The sequence below is a fragment of the Saccopteryx bilineata genome, chromosome 2, assembly GCF_036850765.1.
Source record: "Saccopteryx bilineata isolate mSacBil1 chromosome 2, mSacBil1_pri_phased_curated, whole genome shotgun sequence".
NCBI classification, from domain to species: domain Eukaryota; kingdom Metazoa; phylum Chordata; class Mammalia; order Chiroptera; family Emballonuridae; genus Saccopteryx; species Saccopteryx bilineata.
Window position 1 is genome coordinate 293,284,212 of NC_089491.1, and position 26,997 is coordinate 293,311,208.

The window sequence follows — 26,997 nt, forward strand, 5'->3', positions numbered from 1 at the left end:
AAACTGATAGTTCTCCCAAGGAGTTTGTTGTCTTACGCAAATTAAGAGCACATTGTTTAGGACTCCTGAAGTATTGACTAAACTAGCCTAAACTGAGAGAGAGGAAGAGAGAGAGAGAGAGAGAGAGAGAGAGAAGGAGAGCGAGAATTCATGGAATCACAAACCCGAAAATTCCCGGGGTAGACTTCCTTGACTCAAAAGAGTTTACCAGACTTTACCAGCTCTTGGCTTTGACTTTCTCTACTAACAGGGTCACTCTCAGATGTGGGGTCTCTTTGCCTGGCAAGTTGGCCCCTTGAAACTCTACTCTTACATCTTTCTACCTTCATAGAAAGTTGGAAAGTATGGTTGAAGATGAGTTTAAAGAGGTGGGAACAAAGTAAGAAAAATGAACTGAATCCAAAATTCTGTCTCAGTTAGGGATGTTTCACAGTTTGATGCTCGCCCCTTACATACATTGGGAACAATTCTGAGTGGTGTAACCCAGGTAGTGGAAGGGTAGGAGAAAGCAAAGAGCTCTGGTGAAGAGCTCTATAGGTCAGACCTTGGACTTAGCCTGTACCTCCTGCTACATCCCAGTGGTTCAGCTCTAACAAGAGTTGAATAAAACATGGAATTTTTAATGTTTTAAAGACTCCATTTGGTTACTTTTCATGGTATGAGGTAGTGATAGCATCATTTAATCCAAAATTCAAGTTTATTATTTACCAATCTTCAGTTCAGGTTACATATTTCATGTTTACTGAAGTATAGTAAAAAGTACAAAACTTTGAATATGAAGATATGCATTCAAGATAACATTGAATTCTATTATATGCCTTGAAGCGTTGATCATTTCCTTTATAGACTTTCAGTTTATTTTTTGAGAGACCCAAATACCAGAAGACTGCTTCTACTTTAAACACATCATCTTTACTGATTGCTAAAGATATGGTACATTTTAAAGAGAGTGAAACATAAAATAATTAACATGCAAAACAAAACAAAAAGAGTATTTGCTGTGATAAGAAATTTCTATGTCAACCCTTGCATTCCTAGTTTATTTAACATTTCCAATTGTAAAAATTCTACAGGTAGTATGTGATTTTTCATAACTGTCTAGTCTACTGTGAAGTAGACATGAACCTGGATTTCACAGTATTTCTTTAATGAAAATGAATATATGTAGGAAATTCTACAGTGTGACTTCTCAGACTTTAGCATGCATAAGGATCACCAGGAGAGTTTGTTAAATTACAAACTTCTTGGGCCTTCCGAGAGATGCTGACGGATGGGAGCTAAGGCAGCCCCCTAAATTTACATTTTGAACCACGCTCCAAGTGATGCTGATACCATTGATACTGAGACGGGGAAACACACTTTGAGTAGTCCAGGCAACTCCCTTGCAAGTAAGACCAAATCTGTATATTTCAAATACACTTGAACGATGTAAGTGATCTGGTTTGTCTAGCTGACCAAATAGAACTATATATTCATGCAGATACTTGAGACCCAAAGGGCACAGTGGGAAGGGCTGAGAGAGAAAACAAGCCAAGGTATACTGAGGAAGAATTGGGATTGACCCAAATGGGAATGAAACTATCAGAGGGGTTAGTCCAGGATAGGTAAAGAGAGGGTCGAACGTAAACGCAAATCACATAATGTTTATCACTGCTGATTTCTCAGTGTAAACGTTACTTGAAGGTCATGGGTTCTTCTTCAAGTTTTACTCCTCTGTTATCCCACAATTTTTTATATTGTCATAAAATGGTAGAATAATTTGGGAAAGGCCTTGTGTCTTTTTACTGACTTTCTGTTGTGATCACTTACTAGTGCCACCGGTTATCAAGGGAGCAAACAGCGACCTCCCCGAGGAGGTCACCGTGCTGGTGAGCAAGAGCGTGCTGATGGAGTGTTTGTCCAGCGGCAGCCCTGTGCCCAGGAACTCCTGGCAGAAGGATGGGCAGCCCCTGCTGGAAGATGAGCATCTTAATTTTCTATCAAACGGAAGAATTCTGCAGGTAAAAATAAAACATCTGATTTTAAAAGGGCTGTTTGACTTTGTATTTTATAATTGGCTCTAAGACTTTTAAAAATAACTTTCATTATTTAGAAGTATATTTGTAAAAATAACTAAACATAAAAAGGATATAGCCTGACCGGGCGGTGGTGCAGTGGATAGAGCATTGGACTGGGATGCGGAGGACCCAGGTTCGAGACCCCAAGGTCGCCAGTTTGAGCGTGGGCTCATCTGTTTTGAGCAAAAAGCTCACCAGCATGGACCCAAGGTTGCTGGCTTGAGCAAGGGGTTACTCGGTCTGCTGAAGGCCCACGGTCAAGGCACATATGAGAAAGCAATCAATGAACAACTAAGGTGTTGCAACGAAAAACTGATGATTGATGCTTCTCATCTCTCTCCGTTCCTGCCTGTCTGTCCTTCTCTCTGTCTCTGTAAAAAAAAAAAAAAAAAAAAAAGATATAAAATAAAATTCTTTATCCTCATTTTATTCCCATTATGAGAGGTGGCCATTATTAACAGTTTTGCTAGAATTGTTCTAGAAATTGTCTATGCATTCAACACACATACACATACCAAGTTTAATGCAATATAGTCTTTGTGATAAAAACCACATATAAGCAAACTATTACAATCCTTTCCGTTGCGTCTGATGGTAAAATTCTAGGTGATGTAAGATTCCCTATAGATTAAAATTCATTCTATTAGCAAAGAAATTATAACAATATAATAATAATGGAAACCACATAAATATCCTGAATTGTTGTTTACTAATGTCTATATATTTTTTTCAAATATCTTAAAAGAAAGTTAGGCACTTAGAGAAATAACAAATTCTTTTGTTATTTTACGATTTATTAAGTTATGTTTTGAACATATAAATGATATTCTGTAGGCCCAAGAATCTACATATAACTATCAGTACATCTAATATATATCTCATGGAGTTCTTTATTTAAAAAAAAATGAGTCAGGTTCACTGCCTGTAAATAATTTTGAATTCTCAAAGTATCTTGTAAACATCCTGATGATTTCTATTTGATGATCATACAACCTCTACCAAAATACTTAAATGTTTCTCTGTCTAGGGCCAAAAGATATATAGATGGATAGAACTTTCTGTTCAATAAAATAACCTAAAAGTGCTATATTAGCTCACCATTGCTGTGTAAAACAAAGCACTCCAAAACAACGACTCAAAGCTATAAACATTTGTCTAGCACACAAGTCTTCTGGCTGGCTGGGGGATTCTTCTGGTGTCAGCTGGACTTACCCGGTGTCTGCATGCTGTGGCTGAGATAACAGCTCTGCTGATCTTGGCTGGGCTTTTTCAAATATCTGGGGCCTCAGCTGCAATAATGGGGCTGATTCTTCCCCATGTGACCTTGTACCCTCGAGCAGGTTAGTCCTGGCTTCCTCACATTGTGGTGGCAGGGTTCCAAAGGAGCGAAAAAAAGTGACAGTGCCTTTTCAGGCCCAGGGTTAAAAGGGCACATTGTCACTTCCATCACATTCTATGGGTCAAGGCCAGACACAAGGAGAATGCAAAGTTTACATCTTTACTCCACCTCATGATGAGAGGAGCTTCAAAGTCACATTGTCAGGGGTGTGGCTAGGGAAGTGGGAGAATACTTGGGGACACTTGTTGTCATCAGTATACCACAAGGACATATAAAATTGCCTTTTCTGATTGGAAATCTTTATAAGTAAATATTCACTTGACTGACCTGATTAATACAAGCCAGCACCAATGCTATTATGTATAAATTTATTTCTTATGTTCATTGGGTATGAACTAGAAAGGATACCTATTACTTATTCTCAGAATTATGACAAGTGGCTTTATACAAAGTTTTTCAGTTGCAATTTCTTCATGTTTCCCTTAGATTCTAAATTCTCAAATCACAGACATTGGCCGATATGTGTGTGTTGCCGAGAACACGGCCGGAAGTGCCAAAAAGTATTTTAACCTCAACGTTCACGGTAAGAGCTCAGTTCCCCAAATATTCGTTAGCGTGCTCTTGAGAAAGCAGGGAAACTGGGGTTTAGGTTATGTAGGCTTTTATTATTATTATTATTACTTTTAACTTGGAACAATGTGGAGAGCCTAAATTCACACAGTCTCCACCCTTTCTGCCCACCAGCAGGTAGTGGGATTCATAAAGTACAAAGTACAAATCTTCTGAAGAGCCTGTTTTTGTACCATTTCAGTCCCTCAAGAGAAAGCAGAGACTCCTTTGTATTCTAAAGTTAAAAAAATAATCAAAATTTGAAATGCCCAAAATTACACATTTTGGTGAAGTTTGAACTTTTACTTATAAAAATTTTATTTACAAGTCCTGATTGAAATCAGGTTCTTTCGTCAAGGGTAGAATTCATGTTGAGTTACATCCTAGAATCTCATATACTCCTTGGAAAAGAAGAAGTCACTCTGAGAAGTGAAATGATTCTGAAAACCACCAGCACACCTAAGTCATTCATCAAAATTTCCGTTTTCAATATATGCTAGTCACTTTATACATAACTTTTTTTTTTTTTGGTAAAACAGCAGTTGTCTTCCACAAAAGAGTGGTTTTGTTTTTGTGATGTGTAGCTGCTTTCAGGATATTTAGTTGGAAACAGTGACTAATCATCATAAAAGATTTCTTTTACATGCATGATATATATATATATATATAATTCCAGCTGGTTTTGGGAATAGCTGAGATTTGAAACTTCATGAAGTATTTCAGCCCTGAATGGATTGATTTGGTATCACAGCTAGTCATTGCTGGTGTGACGCGGGGGGACCACTGCTGTCCCGCAATGTCTGCTGGGTAACGCATATTTGAAACACTTTCATCTTTGCATTCCCCATATGTAGCACAGTGAGAAACACACAGGAGATGCTTTATAAATATTTTCAAGGTTCTTTAAATGACTAAATCTGACCAAACAGAAACAAATATGTTGTGAATTCCCAGGAAGAATGATTTAATTAAACAACAATAACCATTGTAATCTGTAAAGTACAACAGAATGAATATAAACAATAAAACTATTACTTTTTCTGATTCGCCATGGCAGGATTAACTTTTCCTCCACGATGCGATCAAGAGCACCTTATAAATACCCACGTCCCCAATTAAAGCAGTTACATATGTCTTATGGTGTCTTTTTATGTCTAGGGCAGGTGTAGTCAACCTTTTTATACCTACCGCCCACTTTTGTATCTCTGTTAGTAGTAAAATTTTTTAACCGCCCACTGGTTCCACAGTCATGGTGATTTATAAAGTAGGGAAGTAACTACTAAGTATAAAATTTATAAAGCAGAGTTACAGCAAGTTAAAGCATATAATAATTACTAAGTATTTTACGTCAGATTTTTGCTAAGTTTGGCAGAATAAATCTTTATAAAACAACGTACTATAGTTAAATCTATCTTTTTATTTATACTTTGGTTGCTCCGCTACCACCCACCATGAAAGCTGGAACGCCCACTAGTGGGCAGTAGGGACCAGGTTGACTACCACTGATCTAGATCCTCGCTTCTATCCCTTAACTTTATTATAAAGGCTATAGGCCAGTGGTCATTTCTTATATGTGTTGATCTCCCTAAACTTAGAATGATGTTTATAGTTGCAATAGGTGCTAAATAAATATTTGTTGTTCCTTCACTATATTTTGTTTATGTTGTTTGCCTCTTCTTAATGCACAGCAGAGACACGTGAGAGGGAGCCTTGTGTGACTGGAGGAGCAGCAGCCACTAGTGTTTGCCATCAAGGACAGGAGTCAGGAGAGTAGTTCCTCTCTCACCAGTTCACGGCATCTGGAACTGCCAGTTGCAGTCACAAACCCTACATAATACTGGCAGATTCATTTGGGGGAGAAATAATTTAAATCACCAAGTGTTATCTCCCACAACAGCAGTGCTGCTTTCTTTGGACTGTGACCTTCACACTGACAACCTCCCAGTTTCCAAGCCTGTGTCTTCACACTGCTTCATATCCAACCTAACTCTCATGGGCAGCGTTCCAGAGATACTTTAGCCCATGTCTCATCGCTCCTGTGCAGTAACGTAAAAGCTCAGCCCTGCATGTCCCAACGCAACATGTTGACTGCTTATACCTACCAGGTGCTGGCAGGTGTTTTGTGTGTATTATTGCCTAAATTATCTCAGGAACACCGGGTGACTGGTACCATTATACACCCCTTTTAAAGATGGAAAAGCTGAGGCTCAGGGAGGTTGAGGGGCATGCCCAAAGTTGCACAGCTTGCAAATGCAGGACCATGTTTCTAACTCAGTCTGATTCCAGAGATTTTATACTTAGCCACTTTTCTGTGTTACCTCTCACGAAGTTCCACATCTGCAATGCACATACCCCTAGGTGGCCAATCATGACTGGAGGAACTCTTAGACTCAGGCACAGTGATGTCATTATAAATGCATAGGTACCAGCTTGAACTGGGACCTGTGTGCTGCCTGGGGTCCTCTCACATGTCTTTTACTCCAAAATAGTAAATGGAAAATTTGAGAAACAAGCAATGCATAAGTTTTAAATTACGCTCCATTCTGAGCAGTACAGTGAAATCTCGTGCTGTCATCCCACTCTGTCCTGCCCAGGATGCCAGTCATCCCTTTGTCCAGTGCACTCACAGCATAGGTTTTACCCACCCTGTCGTCCCTAAGTAGCTGTCTTGTTATTAGACCGACTGTCACAATATCATAATGCTTGTGTTCAATAACTCATTTTACTTCCTAACATCTGCAAAGTGCAAAAATAGTGATGCTGGCAATTCATATATGTCAAAGAGAAGCCGTAAGTGTTTACTATGAGTGAAAAGATTTTAAAAATGGTATATGCCCTGGCCAGTTGGCTCAGTGGTAGAGCGTCGGCCTGGCGTGCGGGGGACCCAGGTTCTATTCCCGGCCAGAGCACATAGGAGAAGCGCCCATCTGCTTCTCCACCACTCCCCCTCCTTCCTCTCTGTCTCTCTCTTCCCCTCCCGCAGCCAAGGCTCCATTGGAGCAAAGATGGCCCAGGTGCTGGGGATGGCTCCTTGGCCTCTACCCCAGGCGCTAGAGTGGCTCTGGTCGCGGCAGAGCGACGCCCCGGAGGGGCAGAGCATCGCCCCCTGGTGGGCAGAGCGTCGCCCCTGGTAGGCGTGCCGGGTGGATCCCGGTCGGGCGCATGCGGGAGTCTGTCTGACTGTCTCTCCCCGTTTCCAGCTTCAGAAAAATACAAAAAAAAATTTAAAAAATGGTATATATGGTTCAATACCATCCTTGGTTTCAGGCATCCATTGGGGATCTGGGAACATCTGCCCTGCAGATAAAGGGAGCTACTGTATGTTGCGCCTTCTCTCAGGAAGACATACCCATTTCCTGTCTTCCACTTAGCTTATTCCTGGTCACATTTCAAGCATCTTCTCTCTTTTTTCATTTTTATTGAATGCATTGGGGTGACACTAGTTTACAAAATTAAACCGGTTTTAGGTGCACAGTTCCATAACACATCATCTTTGTCTCAAGAATCTTCCTAAATGTCACTTCTTCCTCCTGATCCCCAGACTAGGTTAGTTCCCTACTGTCACCTTACCCTTCTGCTTGAGTGCTCACAACTATAATTGCTGGGCAGTACAGGACTGGCTAAGAAGGAGGGCTCCAGAGCCAGACTGCTAAGCTAACAAACCAGTCACTTGCTGTGAAGTTTTAGGCAGGATGCTAACCTCTCTCTGTCCCCCTTCCTCAGCTGTAATATGAGGCTAAAAATGGGGCCCAGCACATAAGGCTGTAGGAGAACTCAATGCATTACTAATCTTATTCTGCTCATCTTGAAAGTTGTTGATTTACATTGTTGAAATAACCTGTACAATTTATGAATAAGTACCCCCTAAAATTAAAATTTCTACTCTATAAATGCTATTGTATATGCAGGAAAGTAAAAATTTTAAATAAGGATATAATATTAAAAACAAGAATATTCAAACTAACTTAATAATAAGCACTATTAGGTCTTTCTTTGTACATTAACAAAACCACCTTTGGAATTACCAAGTACGTTTTCCAATAAAATGCAGAATAATTCTGTCTTTGAAAATGCTGGCACCTTCTTTCAATTGGGAGAAACAAGACTGATGGACACAGGTTTGATGAAGGCATTAGGGAATTCTAATAGGGAAGACAGCTAGATAATTAACAGTATCATTAACACAGTACCTTAGCAGAGTACGTATTGGAATACGTATGCATTACTATACCATCAGATTTTACTTTTAATACATCTACCCTTTTAGTTCCTCCAAGTGTCATTGGTCCCAACCCGGAAAATCTCACTGTTGTGGTGAACAACTTCATCTCTTTGACGTGTGAAGTCTCTGGCTTTCCGCCTCCTGATCTCAGCTGGCTCAAGAATGAACAGCCTATCAAGCCAAACACAAACGCTCTCATTGTGCCTGGTAAGGAACTCATTACTCTTATAAGGTGGGCAAAACGTTCTCTTCTTTCTTTATTTTAAACACAAATGGCATTTCAACTTAGTCTCTTTCAAAACTTTAGTCCTGTTCTATATATTTGTTCACATTAAGTGCCCCTTTTTTATTTCCCTATTTCAGGCCATTAGGATAAGATTGTATAGACATTGAGATTTTAGTGAAAATATACAGTAACAAGGTCTACTTCAAGAAATTATGAAATTTAGGGTCAAAACTGCTTAGTAATTCTGTGGGGATGATAGGCCAATAATAAATAGTGCTTTCATTAGAGAAATTCGCTTGTTGTTTTTAATCAACCCTAAAGTTCCTTGATGACAGACAGATAGATAAAGCGACAAACAGACACTTCTACGTGGTGAGAAATTTAAACCCAGGAAATAGCTGTTAACATATTTTTTTTTCTTTTTGTTGAGTTGATTGGGGTCACACTGGCTTGTTAACATGTTTGACTGCAGTACGATCACTGTTGGCTCGCTGGGGTCTGCATCAAATGGTTCTATTCATGTTTGGTTACTGCAGAGAAAAAAAAATGGATGCATTTTATTTTTTATAAAAAAGTAGAATTAGTCATAAAGGAAGAATCAAAGAGAACTGATTTCTTTCATCTTCCATATGAAATGCTCCTAAATAAATTTTACTGTAACGGAATGTTTTGCCATGTATCTTATTGATAAGGCAGTCATGGGAAAAACTTCTGTACCGCTCTTCCGTCTCCATTATTTTTGTCCACAGGTGGCCGGACACTGCAGGTCATCCGGGCCAAAGAATCTGACGGTGGTCAGTACACTTGTATAGCTATGAACCAAGCTGGTGAAAGCAAGAAAAAGGTCACCCTGACTGTTTATGGTTTGTTTTCACCCTCCTCGTAAAATTCTTTCATTTTTAAACTGACATTCAATATTTTCTATCTGCACATCTTAATGACAAATAAAATCCTTCTGTTCTTGTTTCGTTCCCTCAGTGCCCCCAAGCATTAAAGATCACGGCAGTGAATCTCTTTCTGTAGTTCATGTGAGAGAGGGGTCCTCAGTGTCATTGGAGTGCGAGTCCAACGCTGTCCCACCTCCAGTTGTCACGTGGTATAAGAACGGGCGGATGATCACAGAATCGACTCACGTGGAGATTTTAGCAGATGGACAAATGCTGCACATCAAGAAAGCTGAGGTGCACCTTTTATTCTTGTCTGCGTGGGATTGTGGAAGAGAGAACTGAGAGTTGCCTATTCCCTTTACGACAGTGAGAGATGATATTTACTATCAAATACCATCGTCAATGCCATTGACCTTATTTTCATTAAAAAAAAGCAGGACGGCAGAAAGCAATTAGGACTGGGGCGTTGGAGCATAAAGATGACTGATGATTTAATCTACACTCAAGCAGTGTGGTTGGTCATCTATAACTTAATGGAGCACATACAATAGTATCTTTTTCTTTTAGGTATCTGACACAGGCCAGTATGTATGTAGAGCTATAAATGTAGCAGGACGGGATGATAAAAATTTCCACCTCAATGTATATGGTGAGCATCTGCCTCTAATACAACTCTTTTTCCCCCAGATATGCCAATGAAAGAAAGTGTCCTGAATGAACTTAATGAGGACACATGGTTTTCTTCTCTTTTCACAGTGCCACCCAGTATTGAAGGACCTGAAAAAGAAGTGGTTATTGAGACGATCAGCAATCCTGTGACCCTAACATGCGATGCCACTGGAATCCCGCCTCCCACCATCGTGTGGTTGAAGAATCACAAGCCTATAGGTAATACAGCTGTGCATATTTTTGTGGTTTTCTTTTGCTTGGAAGGCACGGGATTTATATAACTAGCACATTTTTCGCATTATGTTCATAGTTGTGTTTAGTTGAGAAAGCTTAATGCACTGAAATATAAACTTACAAAATAGACTCATAAAATTATTTATTTTATAAAGAGAATTTTCTCTTTGCCTTTCTCAAGAAGGTTCTCATTTAAAATAAAAGTATAGCCCTGGGCGGTTGGATCAGTGGTAGAACATCAGCCCAGTGTGTGGGTTCAATTCCAGGCCAGGGCACACAGGAGAAGTGCCCATCTGCTTCTTCACCCTTCTTCCTCTCCTTTTTCTCTATCTCTCTCTTCCCCTCCCACAGCCAAGGCTCCATTGGAGCAAAGTTGGTCCGGGTGCTGAGGATGGCTCCATGGCCTCTGCCTCAGGCACTAGAATGGCTCTGGTTGCAATGGAGCAATGCCGCAGATGGGCAGATCATTGCCCCTTGGTGGGCATGCTGGGTGGATCTTGGTTGGGCGCATGCAGGAATCTGTCTGCCTGCCTCCCCGCTTCTCACTTCAGAAAAAAATATTTAAAAAAATAATAAAAATAAAATAAAAGAACAAAGAAAGAACTATTCAAAATTTATTTTTCAACCACAGTTGACACAATATTATATTACACTGCTCACAAAAATTAGGCGATATATCAAAATGAATATGAAGTGATAAAAATAGAAGCATTTGATTTTTTTATTAAACAAGAACATCAGAAAAGCAAATGACTAGTCAAAGAAAATTGTTCAATTATGTAAATGAGATGCAAAATCATCTTTTATTTCATTGGTGAAAATGCACTATACAAATGGCTAAAAGTACCGGAGTATCTACATATTCTCTGATCTTGAAAGTGCACATCCTACAATCTCCCAGCCCTTGTGATGCCCCTGCAACACAATTTGCTTGAATGCAAAGCCTGGAGAGCCATAGAATGTCTTAAAGCTGGTTAAACACAGATGACAGTGGCAACAGCACTTGGAACATCCCAAAGCCTGATTAGCAAATGTGGAATCCCTTTCAACAGACTAGCACAGTACAAGGAAGATGAGGGCAGGGTTGCTCATCTGCCACAACAGCAAGAGATAATCGTTACTTGACCTTACTCGCAAGAAGGTACAGGCACAGCAATGCAAGAGAGCTGCAGAGACAGTTTCTCACTGCCACTAGACAACGGATATGCACCCAGATCATACAAAATTGGCTCCATCGTGTTGGACTGCATGCCCGACGACCAATGGTATGCATTCCATTATCTGCTGAACACTGTAGAACCTGTAGAAGGTGGGTTGATGAGCATCATCATTGGACCTGTGATGAGTAGTCAACTGTCCTCTTCTCTGATGAGTCACAGTTAAGTCTGCAGCCTGCCAATCATCGTGTCCTGTTCTGGCGTGACCAAGGAACATAGGAGAATCCACGTTTGATGCGAGAAAGGGACTCCTTTGGTGGCTGTGGAATCATGGTGTGGGCTGGAATCAGCACTGGTGATCATACCGACCTCCACGTCATCAGAAACGGATTGCTGTCTGCTGTCAGATATCGAGATGAAGCCCTGCATCCTATAGTGCTACCCTATGCTGGAGCAGTTGGAAACAACTTTCTTTTCATGGACGATAATACAAGGCCCCACCATGTGCATCTCATCAACAACGTGCTTCAGGAGGCAGGAACTGAACACTTTGGCCTTCACGTTCTCCAGACTGAATCCCATTGAACATGCTTGGGATGCACTGGGAAGACATCTAGCAAACCATCCAGTGCCTCCCACAACACTTTTTGAGCTGGACGTTGCCCTGGCGCAAGAATGGCAGCGGATCCCAAAAGAACTGCTGGACAGTCTGATCCTGTCCATGCCCCATCACTGTCAGTGTGTTTTGTCAGTCTTAGGTGACCACACACCCTACTGAACAGTCGATGTGTGGCACTCTCGTCCAGTTTGACATGCTTCTGTTCACCTCCACCCATATGTTACTTGCTACTCAATCATGATAATTGAGTTTGCATCTCATTTGCATAATTGAACTTTTTTTGACTTGTCATTCGCTTTTCTGATGTTCTTGTTTAATAAAAATAATCAATTGCCTCTTTTTTTTCTCACTTCATATTCATTTTTAAATATCCCCTAATTTATGTGAGCAGTAGTTTCAGGTGTGCAACATAGTGGTTCGACAATTATATACCTTATGAAGTGATCAGCCCAGTAAATCTAAGTGCCTGACACTATACATAGTTATTATGATATTATTGACTATATGCCCTAGCCTGTACTTTACATTTCAGTGACTATTTTTATAACTAACAATTTGTACTTCTTAATCCCTTTCACCTTTTTCACCCATCTTTAATCTCCCTCCCATTAAGAAATATATTCATCACAAGAAGCAAGACATTTTTGTGCTGAATTGAAAAGATATCAACAATTAAAGCTTTTGTATGTTTTGTTTTGTTTTGCTTTTTGTCTACCTCTAGAAAATTCTGACTCACTTGAAGTTCATATTTTGTCTGGAGGTAGCAAACTCCAAATTGCCCGGTCTCAGCGTTCAGACAGTGGAAACTATACATGCATCGCATCAAATATGGAAGGAAAGGCAGAGAAAAATTACATTCTTTCAATTCAAGGTATGTGATTTATCTTCAATATCTATAGTACATTCTTTTTTTTTTTTTAAACAGAGACAGAGACAGAGTCAGAGAGGGGGATAGATAGGGACAGACAGACAGGAACGGAGAGAGATGAAAAGCATCTATCATTAGTTTTTCATTGCGACACCTTAGTTGTTCATTGATTGCTTTCTCATATGTGCCTTGACCATGGGGCTACAGCAGACTGAGTAACCCCTTACTCGAGCCAGTGATCTTGGGTCCAAGGTCACTGGCTCATCATCAAACCAGATGAGCCCGCGCTCAAGCTGGCAACCTTAGGGTATCGAACCTGGGTCCTCCGCATCCCAGTCTGATGCTCTATCCACTGTGCCACCACCTGGTCAAACTAGTACATTCTTTACATAGTACAAAATAAGTCTACAATTAAAGAGATCATTTCTAATTGATTCAAATATGTTTAGATCAACAAAAAATATTGTCAATTCTCTGTCTTGCATTTACCAGTAGATTCTGTTCTCATGGAAATTGGCCTATATGTGGAAGAAAAGAATAGTAGAAATTTGAATGTCTTTAGTTTTCCATGTTTGCCAAAATTATTGTTGAATTATTTATTTAAAACTAGCATAACTTATTTTGATGCTAAGCCCATAGGTCTATTCTTATTTCTTTCTAAGTAGTATTTAATTCATAAAGAGGCTGCACTATGTTCTAACTACAGGTAGGGGACTGGGCAAATTTCAAGTAATCATGAATTTTATGCTATTTTGAGATAAAAAGTAACAAGCGTTCATTTATTCAACAAATATTTACTTATTCCCATTATGTTCTAGCATTGTACTAGCACTACAAGGAGACCTGTATCCTTCTGATTTTCAGTAAACCTCTAATAAGTACTTTTTTCCCAATAATGAATTGAAATGGAAGTCTAACTTGAAACTAAGTCAAAATGCTTCCTTTTCCCAATGTTAATATAGTTATTTTGAAAATAATTTATCATAAAATAACGCTTTGAGTTGTGAGTTTTTTCATGCTGGCTGACCCCAGGAGTGAGCTTTTTTTTTTTCATAAAAATGAAATTAGTTACAGTTACAGTTTTATTAACTTAAAATCATGTTTGTTTGATAACCAATTTATGGAAACAAAAAGAACATACATTTGCCTTTTTTAAATGTTGCCTTACACATTTTTAAAATAAAAATTTTTGTACGATCATACTCTGGATGGTCAGAAGGCATGAGGATGTACATGAATGTTCATACTGTTCAAAGAATTAAAATGTACATTGTTATTGATCTGTTGTGTGCTCTACTAAAGCTAACTGCAAAAAATAAAATTAAAGAAAAAGTAAAATAAGTTTATGAGCATAAGTGGTTTCTTGGATTAATAATATTTTGAGATTTCAGAAACAAAGGGAAAAAGAGCTACTCAGGGATTCAGTGTTAGAAATTGCATGTTTTGTTATGTTTAATGCAATAATAATAGTAGTTGTTAATCATAGGAGTATGTGGTGTGTTCAAACATTTTACCAGACTGTTTGCATACATTATTATGTCATAAGACTAGAAATAATATATGCATATCGGTCCTAGTGTAGTGCTTGTCATATATTAGAATTCATTAAAGGATATTTCTTATTGTTTGACTTCTTCATTACCCTCAATTATGTAAATTTGGTATAATTATCATCTTCTAGGTGACTAAACTGAGATTTAGAGAGAGTATGCAGTGGTGTGCTGGTAAATGTTAAATAATTGACACTACAGCCCTGGCTGGTTGGCTCAGCGGTAGAGCGTCGGCCTAGCGTGCGGAGGACCCGGGTTCGATTCCCGGCCAGGGCACACAGGAGAAGCGCCCATTTGCTTCTCCACCCCTCCGCCGCGCTTTCCTCTCTGTCTCTCTCTTCCCCTCCCGCAGCCAAGGCTCCATTGGAGCAAAGATGACCCGGGCGCTGGGGATGGCTCTGTGGCCTCTGCCTCAGGTGCTAGAGTGGCTCTGGTCGCAACATGGCGACGCCCAGGATGGGCAGATTATCACCCCCTGGTGGGCAGAGCGTCGCCCCATGGTGGGCGTGCCGGGTGGATCCCGGTCGGGCGCATGCGGGAGTCTGTCTGACTGTCTCTCCCCGTTTCCAGCTTCAGAAAAAAAAAATAATTAAAAAAAAATAATAATAATTGACACTACAAATATAAAGGTCCTGAATTGTAGCCAATGGTTTGCCAATTTCCATGGTGTAAATATCTCCACCATGGCTCATTTCAAGTCCCCAACGTGATGTCACTGAATAGGAAAGACGTGCAGACCTGGCTCTTGTGAACTGACGTGACTGTCCCAGAAGACCACTATAATTATATGGAAAAGGAATTCAAATGTGTTTCTGTTTGACACCATTGTCAAAATTTTTATTACACATTATTTCTCTATCTCATCATTAAAGTGAAAACCAAACACGGCTAAAAAGAAAGAACAGAAACTCTTGGATCTTGAAAACTTAAATCTTTATGCCAATTTTTATAAAACAGATTATTCTGCATTGTACGAATTCTAAATTATCTGTTGAGAATTTGATCTAAGAGTGATTCTATTTAGCCAGGAAGTGTGTCCATGAGGTAGACTTGTCACCAGTCCTTATAATTAAATAATTATATCAACTTAAAAACATACCAGGAATATTGAAGTAATTGCTTTGCCCCTTCCTCATTTAAAAATAACTTATGAGGATAATAACAGTTTTATCTAGAACCACAATCTAGGAGGAATATAAAATAAAAAATGGCATATTGTCCGGTGATTCTATTTTATTTGTTAGAATTTATATCATCGTGCCTTGTTAATGGACATTTTTATTTCTCCGAAGTTCCCCCAAGTGTCGCTGGTGCTGAAATACCAAGTGAAGTCAGTGTCCTTCTAGGGGAAAATGTTGAGCTGGTCTGCAATGCAAATGGCTTTCCCCCACCAATTATCCTATGGCTCAGAGATGGAAGACACGTAACTACTAGCAGTGAAACTGAAAGAATCCGGTACGTTTAAAAAGAATATTTGAATCATTAATTTCAAGGTTTTGTACAATGCTCTATGCTTCGCATTTAACACAAATAATACCAAATTCAGTCTCCTTTGAACTTGGCTATCATTGTATTCAAAGAAAAAATAATTTTGGAGTGTTGAACGTGGAAATTCTCCTTGGAGAATCACTTGAAAGTGTGTGTGTGTGTGTGTGTGTGTGTGTGTGTGTGTGTGTGTGTGTTCTTTATACAACTTGGAGTAAAATTTCCTCATTCATTCTTACAAAAAAGTGAGTTAACTGTTGTTGGTTTTATTCCTCTAATCTCAGAATGTTTATACCAAACTACATGTCATAGAATAATTAGTTCCTCCTGTTAACATCACACCAATTTTATCTTATAAAAGATTCTTCAGTAATCTTAGATATGATTTCATTTCTTGAGATCACCAAACCACCAATCATGTCCTATTTCTTGACTCCTTTTGAAAAAGATACAATATCACCCTAACCTAGTTCATTCCTTGCAGTGATTTGTCTAAGCCCCGTTTTCAGCTGACACTTGTTACCTGTGTCACAAACCACATGAAGATTGATTAATAATATTGTAGGGGCCTCCTGCTACTGTTAGCAACACATACTTTTGTAAGAACAATGCGGAATTCTATATCTACTAGATTATCACAAAGCCCAATTATATACAAATACTAGAGAAATTATAATTACTTTAAGAATTATATGTGCATAAGTAGGCATTAATTAAATTATTGCAATCTTTATCATTTTGAACATTTTAAATTTAACAATTTGGAATGTATTTTCTAGTTAGTGAGTTGAATATACATAGTTTAAAGAAAAATAAATGTTTTCTTTAAAATTATTTTTATTAAAATTTAGATATTTGTTCCCTTTATAAGATTAGGTTGCTCAGTATTTTAGAGACACATTTTAAGTTTCACATCTCTGGTGTGGACATTTCTGAAGAGTTAACAAATATTTAATTATTTTTATTAAATCAGCCTATATTAGTCATATCTTAAGCCAAGTATTAGTCGTTGAGACCAAAGATCTTATATTAATATAAGAGAATACTTGTACCTAGGAATTTCCAATCTATCACTTCTTTTACATGATAATCCTAAATGTATTGTACTTATATCCACTAGACTGGTTATTTGTTTACTGCTCCCCAGTATGTACAGGTTTGTAAGTAGAACAATTCATCAATCAAATAAAGTAATTTTCCCAAAGCTAACTTACTACTTCCCATGGTCATGGCACTTGCTTTTTTGTTCATTAATGTGGTTAAATTTATGGAATTTTAAAGTTCATATCTTGAAAAAATATACAATAGACCCAGGAAATAACATTCTCAATAATCATATTTAATAACATATGTTAGAAATGGGCTGTTTACTTTTGACACTGGAAGAAACTAATAAAATCACTATTATAGGAGTAACTATAAATAGCAATGTAATCTCTTTATAAAACTTGTTTGATTAATGATCTGTGAAAAGAGTCAATAAAGCAATTAACTTAGATATCTCTGATCATCTAACCGTATAGTTGTTATTTACTATTGCATAGTTCAAAAGAAAAAGCTTTAGCAACTTACAGAAAAATTTTTGCAAAATATACCCATATATAGGTAATTCTGAGCTGGTATCACAATTTAAATAAATTAATCCACTTTTTCTCATTAAGAGTATTACTTAGTATACCTAGATTTTTTGATAGATAATTTCTTTAAATTCTCATTGTAACACTTTTTCCATTTCATACCAGAATTTTTTATAATTTTAATTTAAATCAGACCTTACATTTACAGCTGAGGATAAAATATTCTATCTGTGAGGGAAAAAAAAACAAAACAAAATACATCTTTGCCTATGATTTGTATATGGACATTCCTAATCTGATTTTATTCATTTCCTTTTTTCTCAAAAGGAGGCAGTGGATATACGAGACCCAGGACTGTAGAATTTTAGTTGGTTGCCTGAAATCTCCATCTGTTTAACCAGCTCTGACTTTACATATTTCTATGTAGTTAGTGAAAAATATTTGAACCATTATTTGCAAAAGAAGGGTGCATTTTGGGGTGTTTTTTCTTCTAAAGAACACAGTAAGTTGGGTGAGTCTTCCAGGTTTTAGCTCAACATACATCATCTCAGTGCCTCTTTTATGGCCCTTCTTTAGGGTGACTGCAAATGGCAGCACATTAATCATTTATGGAGCGCTCCCGTCCGACGTGGGGAAATACACGTGTGTTGCTACTAATCCTGCTGGAGAGGAAGACCGAATTTTTAACTTAAATGTGTATGGTAAATATGAAATTTCACCCTCTTTTGACTATGCTACTTCAGGAGTCTCTCGGTGAAAATGAAGGCCCAGCAGCAGGTATCTGAAGCATTTAGTTTAAAAATATGGTGTCATTATGATTTTCTCTTGGGTTGTAAAGCAGAAATTTAGGCAATTGTAGTTGAGATGATTTGAACTAGTAACATACACCCCATCTGCCTCTCTCTCTCATTTTCTCCATGGCATAGTTCCCCCCGCAATTAGGGGTAATAAAGAAGAAACTGTGAAACTAACGGCTTTAGTGGATACTTCAATAAATATTGAATGCAGAGCCACAGGGACACCTCCACCACAGATCAACTGGCTGAAGAACGGACTTCCTCTGCCTCTCTCCTCCCATATCCGGTTGCTGTCTGGAGGGCAGGTTATCAGGTCAGCTTTTATTGTGTGTCATTTGTTGCTTCCTAGACAGATAAAGTTGCACTGATTGTAGAGTTAACTTATCTAAATAAAGTTTAAGACATTTTTTTCTAAGTTTTTACAATTGTTTTTTCTTTTTCAGTATCTTTTTAGAAGACAGAGAATAACAAAAAATTGCAGTGGATTTTTATTCTTATTTAAATGCTCATGTTTTAGTAAATTGTATAAAATAAGTCTTTTATAGAAGAAATCTATCTATTACATATGAATTTTCAAGAACTAATATCTTAGCAAAAATTTATATGACAAAATGATAGGAAGATGCCTACTATATTAATATCATTCTCTTTATTAGTGTATATTTGAAAAGTATCCACCTGTTAAATTGTGTTATATTTTAAGTGGCTAACTCTAATCAACTTTGGAGAATAAATTGCTTTAAAGCATCTGTATTTTATAATGGATGGTTATAATCTTCATACCTAAATTTCCTAACATAAGTCGCTTTCTGTAATCTGTGCTTAAATCATAAGTATTTTATTTGTGTGTGTTGATTGGGATCAAATTATGAAATGTTGGGTAAAATTGTGTTTCAGGATCGTGCGAGCTCAGGTGTCTGATGTGGCTGTGTACACATGTGTGGCTTCCAACAGAGCTGGGGTTGATAATAAGCACTATAGTCTTCAAGTGCTGGGTATGTTGCAGAAATAACCCTAGTGCTTTACCATGTGTCTGGTATTAAGCAACTGCCTTATATTTAGATATTGCCTTATCAAAAAAAGATTGGTAAAATAGGATTTTGCTAACTAGGGAAGAATGCATTTTCTCTTTAAGGGTCAAGTTTTATTAGAACATACTGCCTGTTTGTCAAAAATGAGCCTTGAACCAGGAATTTTGCATTAAATCACATGTAAAATTTTAAAAATAGCATTTCAATCCAGACATAAGACCAGTTTTGTATAGAAATAAAAAGTTAATATTGTTTTCTAATATTATTAGTGTATTAAAAATATGAATTGATGTGTGTGTGTGTGTGTACAGAGAATTCACATTTTATTTCTGAAATATTAATGTTTTCTGGTCCAGGTTTGTCAATCCTGAGAACATTCAGAATAGTTAAGTAACTATTTACTAGAGCTGATAAATGACTTACGTTGGATTATAAAAAACTTACTCTAGAATATATTTTGTGCATTACACATAAAGTTGTTGAAAGTATGCTTCTGCAGTTACAATATGCATTATAATAAATTAAATAGAAAAACCTAAGAAGTTAAAAAATGGCCAAAGTTTAAATACATTGGAACATTGTATGTTCTACAAGAAACATTGCTGAGGTGTCACTTCTCACACTTTGTAAGATTAATAATTAACCTACCTAACACATGTTTTTATAGTGAAGTCATCAATTCATTATATGCTATTTTAAGTTCTGTATTTTTACAGATCATAGAAACACTATGAAACTAATTGAACCCACCAATGTCTTTTATCTAAATTGATCTCAGATTAAAATAGGCATATCAATTTTGCCCGGTTTGTTTTCTGTGTAGTACCACCAAATCTGGACAATGCCATGGGAACAGAGGAAATCACCATTGTCAAGGGTAGTTCTACCTCCATGACCTGCCTTACAGACGGAACCCCAGCACCCCAGATGTCGTGGCTTAGGGATGGCCAGTCGCTGGGGCTTGATGCCCATTTGACAGTGAGCACTCAGGGAATGGTCCTCCAGCTCATCAAAGCAGAGACTGAAGATTCCGGACGGTACACTTGCATTGCCTCCAATGAAGCTGGAGAAGTCAGCAAACACTTTGTCCTGAAGGTCCTAGGTATGTAAACATGCACTAATTGGGAAGGAGGTGACAGTGAAGACTTATGGAGTAAATGAGTATAATTCTTAGAATCATTTGCTATGAGACAAAGTTTGTCCAAACCTCACTGCATTTCATATTTCTGTTCTGTAATTCAACTAGGGCAGTGATTTTCAACCTTCTTCATCAAATGGCACACATAAACGAAGTACTAAAATTCTGCGACACACTAAAAATATACTTCTTGCCTCTCTGACAAAAAAAAATATAGGTATAATTTTGACTCATTCACACTGAAGGGCTATTGTTGTATTGGCTGTTGTTTTTTATTTGACAGTCTAATATCAAAATGGTTAGTGCCCTGACTAAATAGTCAGATACTGCATGTTTTTAAATTTCTTATGACACACAAGCTAAAAATCATTGATTTAGGATTATGCTTATTTGATGCATATTAAATTTAAATCATTTTGTTTTTTATCATCTAAAAAGAGGAGAACTACTACTTGTAAATTATTCCAAGAACTAAAAGCACATCTAATAACAACAATTTAATGAAAAAGTATAATATTTGTATTATTGGATGTTGTTCCAAACAGTCTTTAAATGATCCAATGTGTAGAGTATAGTTATAATTATCGTTTCAAATAACCTAGTTCTATCTCCTCTTGTGTGTATTAAAATAAATATTTAAGATGTGTATTCTAGTGTTGTAAATGCAAACAAATAGGATAAGGAGAAAACACATCTTTTGCTTGAGGTCAAAATTTTTTACTTAGGATGAGAAATGAAGATGAGTGAAATGAACTGACTCTTTTAATAATCAATACTTTTTTGGAGTTTTTTGTATCGTATAGGTAAAACTTTATATTCTTTACAGAGAACAAAATGTACCTCACACAGCACAAGAGGAAGAATTTTGGCAGGGGTTTTAACCAAAGAGGCTAGCATATGTTTTTCAGAATAACCTGTAATCTTTCTCATAGTAGCAATTATAATTTAATTACTGTGTAACTTTAGAAGTCTGCCTCATCCTTAGTTAAAACTCTAGGATGAGCGGTACCCATCTTACTTATTGCTGTATTTACAGTGCATTGAATACATGTTTCTTTGTTTGATCGACTTGAATGGAATTAGATACTCATCAGCTAGATTAAAGGAAGTTTTAACTGGAGAGGGAGGCAAAACAATGTCTAGATTAACAAAGAGAGATACTGTGGTATAGACAGATGCTCCAGAGGATGGAGGATGGTAATGGAGGCAGGACTCCAGGATATCAAGAGATGAAAGACAGAAGAATGTGTGATTCTGTGAGGAGGAGTAGAATACCACCTTCCTGTCCAGCAATTCACAGAATATGAGGAATAACAGAAGATGATGTAAATGTGGTCTTGTACCTTAATTATTCACCCATTAAGTATTAATTATTAACTGCTATACATTATAAGCCAGGTGTGTTTTAGTCACCATGCACAAATAATTATTGAACAACTGCTATGTGACATATGGTATGACAGCTACTTGAATGCGTCATTGAGTAAGAAATATGTGGCCTGACCAGGTGGTGGTGAAGTGAACAGAGCATCGTTAGAAACTCAGAGGTGGCCTGCTTGAGCGCAGGCTCACCAGCTTGAGTGCAGGGTCACTGGCTTGAGCATGGATGGGATCATAGACACGACCCTATGGTTGCTGGCTTGAAGCCCAAGGTTGCTGGCTTGAGAAAGGTGTCATTCGCTCTGCTGTAGCCCCCCACCCCCATCAAGGCACATATGAGAAAGCAATCAATGAACAACTAAGGTGCCACAATGAAGACTTGATGGTTCTCATCTCTCTCCCTTCCTGTCTGTCTGTCCTTATCTGTCTTTCTCTCTGTCTCACAAAAAAATAAAAAATAAAAAAAAGATGTGGTTTCCAGTTCCTAAATCTAGGGGAACACAGATATTGAACAAATATATACTTTTGAATATGATGAGGATTATATGACTAAAATCACATTCTGTGGGATGGTAAGGTTCAGAGAACATCCCCTAAAGGATCAATTCGAGCCTTAAAGGGTAGGGTATGCAGAGGTGAGTGGTGAGTTGCCTACATCTGTCACCTAAGAATGATAGAGCTTGAGTTGTCCATCTGTACCCGGTGAACTGCATATGAAAGGAAGAGTAGCAAAGAGACAAGCCTGGAAATTTACAAACTATAAAGAGCCTTGGGGACATTTTAGAGAATTTGGACCTTCTGACAAAGGCAGGAAAGAAGCTCAAGCAGGAATGTGTTACAAGTAGATTTCATTTCCCAGAAATTCCATCCGAAGACAGAGTTGAGAAGGAGCTGCCGAGCCCGGGTAGCCATACAGGCCTGAAAAGGCAGGGGCCAGGCCCAGGATGAGGGCTGGGGAAGGAGAGAAGGAACCCTCCAGGAATTCACAGACTCAGAACCACAGCGCAGTTTTTGGATATAGGAAACGAAGGAGAGTAGTTAGAGCAGTTTACAAAGAACAGCCTTCCCGGATGAAGGGCTTTAGAAGGATAATATTTTCTTAAAACAGATTTGAGAACTGGCTCAGAAGAAAGATGAGAAGTTTCTGCATTTCAGCATCTGTTGAAAGCTCATGCCATTAAAACCTGAAAAACTCGACACTTGAATCAGGGCTCCACTCAGAATGTGAATATAAATTGCCCTAATCTGGGGAACTGTGTTCTCAATTTAATTCTGTCCACATGGCGGGAAGTGTCATGGTGTATTAGCGGTTCTGGAAAGTCCAGTTTGGCCAGAATATTGAAAGCAAGGGAGAAAATCACACAAAATAAAGCTCAGGGGTTTGACAGGGTCCAGGCTATGAAGCGCTTTGTCAACCACGTTAAAAATTTTTGGGTTTTATCCTAGAACAATGGAAAACCATTAAAAATTCTACTAAAAGGAATGCCATGAGTAGAGTTGCAGTTTGAAAAGACCACTCTTCCCTGTAGAATGGAAAGCTGCTTTAGAGCAGGACAGGAGAAGAATCTGAGAGACCATTGTATTGTTAGGAGTTCTGTTTGGGAATAACAGAACACCTAAAAATATGACAGCTTCAACAGAGAGCTTTTGTTTCTCTTGCTGAGCGAGATCTCTGGAGCTAGGCAGTAGCTGCCTTGGTTTACCAGGTCAGCTAGTTACAGTTCTCTTGGCCTTCACATCAGAGTTGTTCAGCGGTTGTGCATTATGGGCTCACCACCAGTGTCACTAGATGCAACAAAGGAGCAGGGACAATTTAGAAGCACAAAATGTGGGCCCTAAAGAGACTTTCTATGAAGTCCCACAAAACCACTTCCACTTATATCTCATGGGTTAGAATCATCACATGCTGCTCCACCTACTCTACTAAAGAGAGTAGGAAATGCAGTTCTTTGCACATGACAGTTCCAACACAATTGGGGTCTGTTTATACGAAAGAGACAAATAGAGAATATTGGGTGGGGAATAGATGTTAATATAGCTATCAAGGATGACTCCTTGTTTCTGGCTCACGTGACTGAGTGATGGGTGGATTCATCACACAAATTCAAGGAACGCTGGAAAAAGAACAGGTTGTGAGAAATGAAGTAACAGGTTCAGGCTGAATACATGTTGAGTTTGAAGCAGTTTTCAAACATCCCATTGAAGCTATGTATAGAATAATTGGATTGATGGGTCCGGAGCTCAGAAGAAAGATCTAGGCTAGAAATAAAGCTCTGGAGTCATCAGAGTGTGGGTAACTGTGCTGCCCAAAGTACCAGGCGTATGGACAAGACACAGTGCGATAGCTCACAATCACTAACACATGTGATGACAGGATTGGACCAGCTGAGAAAATTTTGTTTCTGTTGTTGCCATTGTTATTGTTGTTATTTTAAATCTAGTGACTATAACCTTTTAAGGATCAGGGCCATGTCTAACAAATCTTTTTATCCACAGTGACTGACACATAGTAAACAACCAATGAGTGAAAGGAATGAAGAATTGATCATAGTCAAAGGAGAAATAGAAACATGCTTTTGAGTGATATAGACAACATGCTATGGAAATTAAAAGGGATAGAAATTTTATATTGAATAGTTTGTTGAGAGAATCAAGAAAAGATTTATAATTTTTTGTTGTTGTTGTTTGTTTTTTGTATTTTTCTGAAGCTGGAAACGGGGAGAGACAGACTCCCGCATGCACCCGACCGGGATCCACCCAGCACGCCCACCAGGGGGCGATGCTCTGCCCCTCCGGGGCGTCACTCTTTTGCCACCAGAGCCACTCTAGCGCCTGGGGCAGAGGCCAAGGAGCCATCCCCAGCGCCCGGGCCATCCTTGCTCCAATGGAACCCCACTGCGGGAGGGGAAGAGAGAGACAGAGAGGAAGGAGGGGGCAGGGGTGGAGAAGCAGATGGGCGCCTCTCCTGTGTGCCCTGGCCGGGAATCAAACCCGGGACCTCTGCACACCAGGCCGACGCTCTACCACTGAGCCAACCGGCCAGGGCTAAAAAGATTTATAGTTTTTACAAATGAACTTAACAACATTAATGCGACCGTGGTAGAACTTAAAAATGCTCAGTGAGGAGATGGGAGTGCTGGAGAATGTTCCACCGGAAAGAATAGCATTAGTAAAGACGCAGAACAGGAAAGGACTGTACTTGTGGGGGAAGAAGTAATCTAATTTAAAATCTAGGTTACATATAAGTATATCAAAAGCAGATAATGTTATAAAGATGGATTAAAGCCATATTATGGAAACCTTGGAAGCTATTATATAAGGTGGAATTTTTACTTAATTCAGTAAGCAACATGGAGACACAAATCTTTTAAGCAAGAAATCTTGACTCAGTCTAAAATGCATTTATGAAAATGTATTTTGTCTGACTTCTTAATTAAAATCTAAAAAAAAATACAGATTTAATTTTTTTTTCCAGAAAGGGGAATGAAGACTGTAAGTAGAAATTTTTAGGAGGCAGATTTTAATTATAATATCAATAGCTATAGTAGACATTTTAGTAGTAATAACTTTGAAAAAAACTTTAATTGTAAAATAAAAGATTCAGAAACAAAAAAAAATACATATCATTCATAGATTATCTCATTGAATGTTCACAGCAATCCTATTAGTTAAATAGCACTATCCTTAAATTATCTCATTGAATGTTCACAGCAATCCTATTAGTTAAATAGTACTATCCTTATTTTGAGGTTTGTCCAAATCCACTATCCTAAAAAGTTTTGGAACCAAGATTCTAACTCAGGCTGTTTGACTCCAGACCCTTTGCCATGGGCCTCTGTTCTAAGCTATGTGCCTGATAAATAACAAATAAAAACAGTTAACATTTGGAGCTGTCCAACAGTTCTTTTGGCTGCCTTAAGAAACAGTAAGCTGGAATTGTTCATAGAAAACTTGAGTGATCATTGTAAGGGGAGTCTGTTTCAAAAGGAATTCTAAACGTAGGAATAGTTGAACCAAGAAACCTTGCTGTTTTTTTCAAGTGTCTACATTCCTTAACATCCCCTTGGAATGATAATTTAGAAGTATAAATTAAAAAAAAAAGAAAAGTATTTCTGTCCAGACATAACAAATGTGTCTTATTCAGAAACAGTCTCCAAATGTAGCTGTTCTTTTTCCTTCTGCTTAGTCATTGTTTCCTCTCTTAAAGCTCAGCATGGGAGAGATGATAGCAAAATTCCATAGCATTTGCCTGTGGCTTTTGTAGAAACAACAGATATTGAAAAAGCGCAAAAACACACTACTATGTTTGAGTACTCTCTTTGAAAAATGGCACAAGGTGGGTTTAGTTTTTATTGTTTTCAAATCTTTACAGTTAGGTGAGACTGCTCTATCTGAACCCCAATTACTGAGGTACAACTACTTTGTGATGACCTATTAAAGCCATGATCCATCCCTTTCAAAATGTTGCTGTTTTAAAAATGGAAATAACATCAAGTAATTATTTTGTTTCTTTATTCTAATCAATTTATATCATACGAACCATAAATTTGCATCGAACTTTCTTTTAAAGTTTTTCTAATCAGTGTGACTTAAAGAGCAAGTGCATTTTCTTGTTTTTAATCTCCTTGAAATAGAACCCCCTCATATCAATGGATCTGAAGAACCTAGAGAGATATCCGTGATAGTTAATAATCCACTTGAACTTACCTGCATCGCTTCTGGAATCCCAGCTCCTAAAATTACCTGGATGAAAGATGGACGGCCCCTTCCGCAGACAGATCAGATACAGACTCTTGGAGGAGGAGAGGTTCTGCGAATAGCTAACAGTCAGGTAAGTTCAAAGTTCATACAACTGTTTTATCCTAGGTTCAACTTTTCCCTCGCTGATATATGAGAAATATTGGAAAAGTTGTATCTTTGAATTTGAGTATATCACAGGTCTCTAGACACATACAAGAACGTGATTTTTTTAAAATGTAGAAATATATTAAACTCAGAAGAAATATATCTGTACATTAACTTTTACAAATTTTCAGTATTATAACTGACAGAATATTTACTGAAGCTCTTAATTTGTGCCATGTAGCTGGTTATGGAACTGGCAAAAAAGCAATTCAATATATATATATATATATATACACACACACACACA

The 26,997-nt window shown here is 38.0% G+C and overlaps 1 protein-coding gene across 1 annotated transcript in view; it reads left to right on the forward strand.

Annotated features, from left to right (window-relative positions):
* Nucleotides 1–26,997, forward strand: part of HMCN1 (hemicentin 1) — a 431,303-nt gene that overhangs the window by 315,982 nt on the left and 88,324 nt on the right. The window contains exons 56-69 of the mRNA XM_066261348.1: nt 1,813–2,000; nt 3,883–3,979; nt 8,273–8,434; nt 9,203–9,316; nt 9,432–9,634; nt 9,908–9,989; nt 10,097–10,228; nt 12,741–12,890; nt 15,730–15,892; nt 18,076–18,200; nt 18,426–18,609; nt 19,194–19,291; nt 20,151–20,429; nt 26,480–26,676. Coding sequence (XP_066117445.1) covers nt 1,813–2,000; nt 3,883–3,979; nt 8,273–8,434; nt 9,203–9,316; nt 9,432–9,634; nt 9,908–9,989; nt 10,097–10,228; nt 12,741–12,890; nt 15,730–15,892; nt 18,076–18,200; nt 18,426–18,609; nt 19,194–19,291; nt 20,151–20,429; nt 26,480–26,676 — 2,174 coding nt within the window. The remainder of the gene's footprint in view (nt 1–1,812; nt 2,001–3,882; nt 3,980–8,272; nt 8,435–9,202; nt 9,317–9,431; nt 9,635–9,907; nt 9,990–10,096; nt 10,229–12,740; nt 12,891–15,729; nt 15,893–18,075; nt 18,201–18,425; nt 18,610–19,193; nt 19,292–20,150; nt 20,430–26,479; nt 26,677–26,997) is intronic.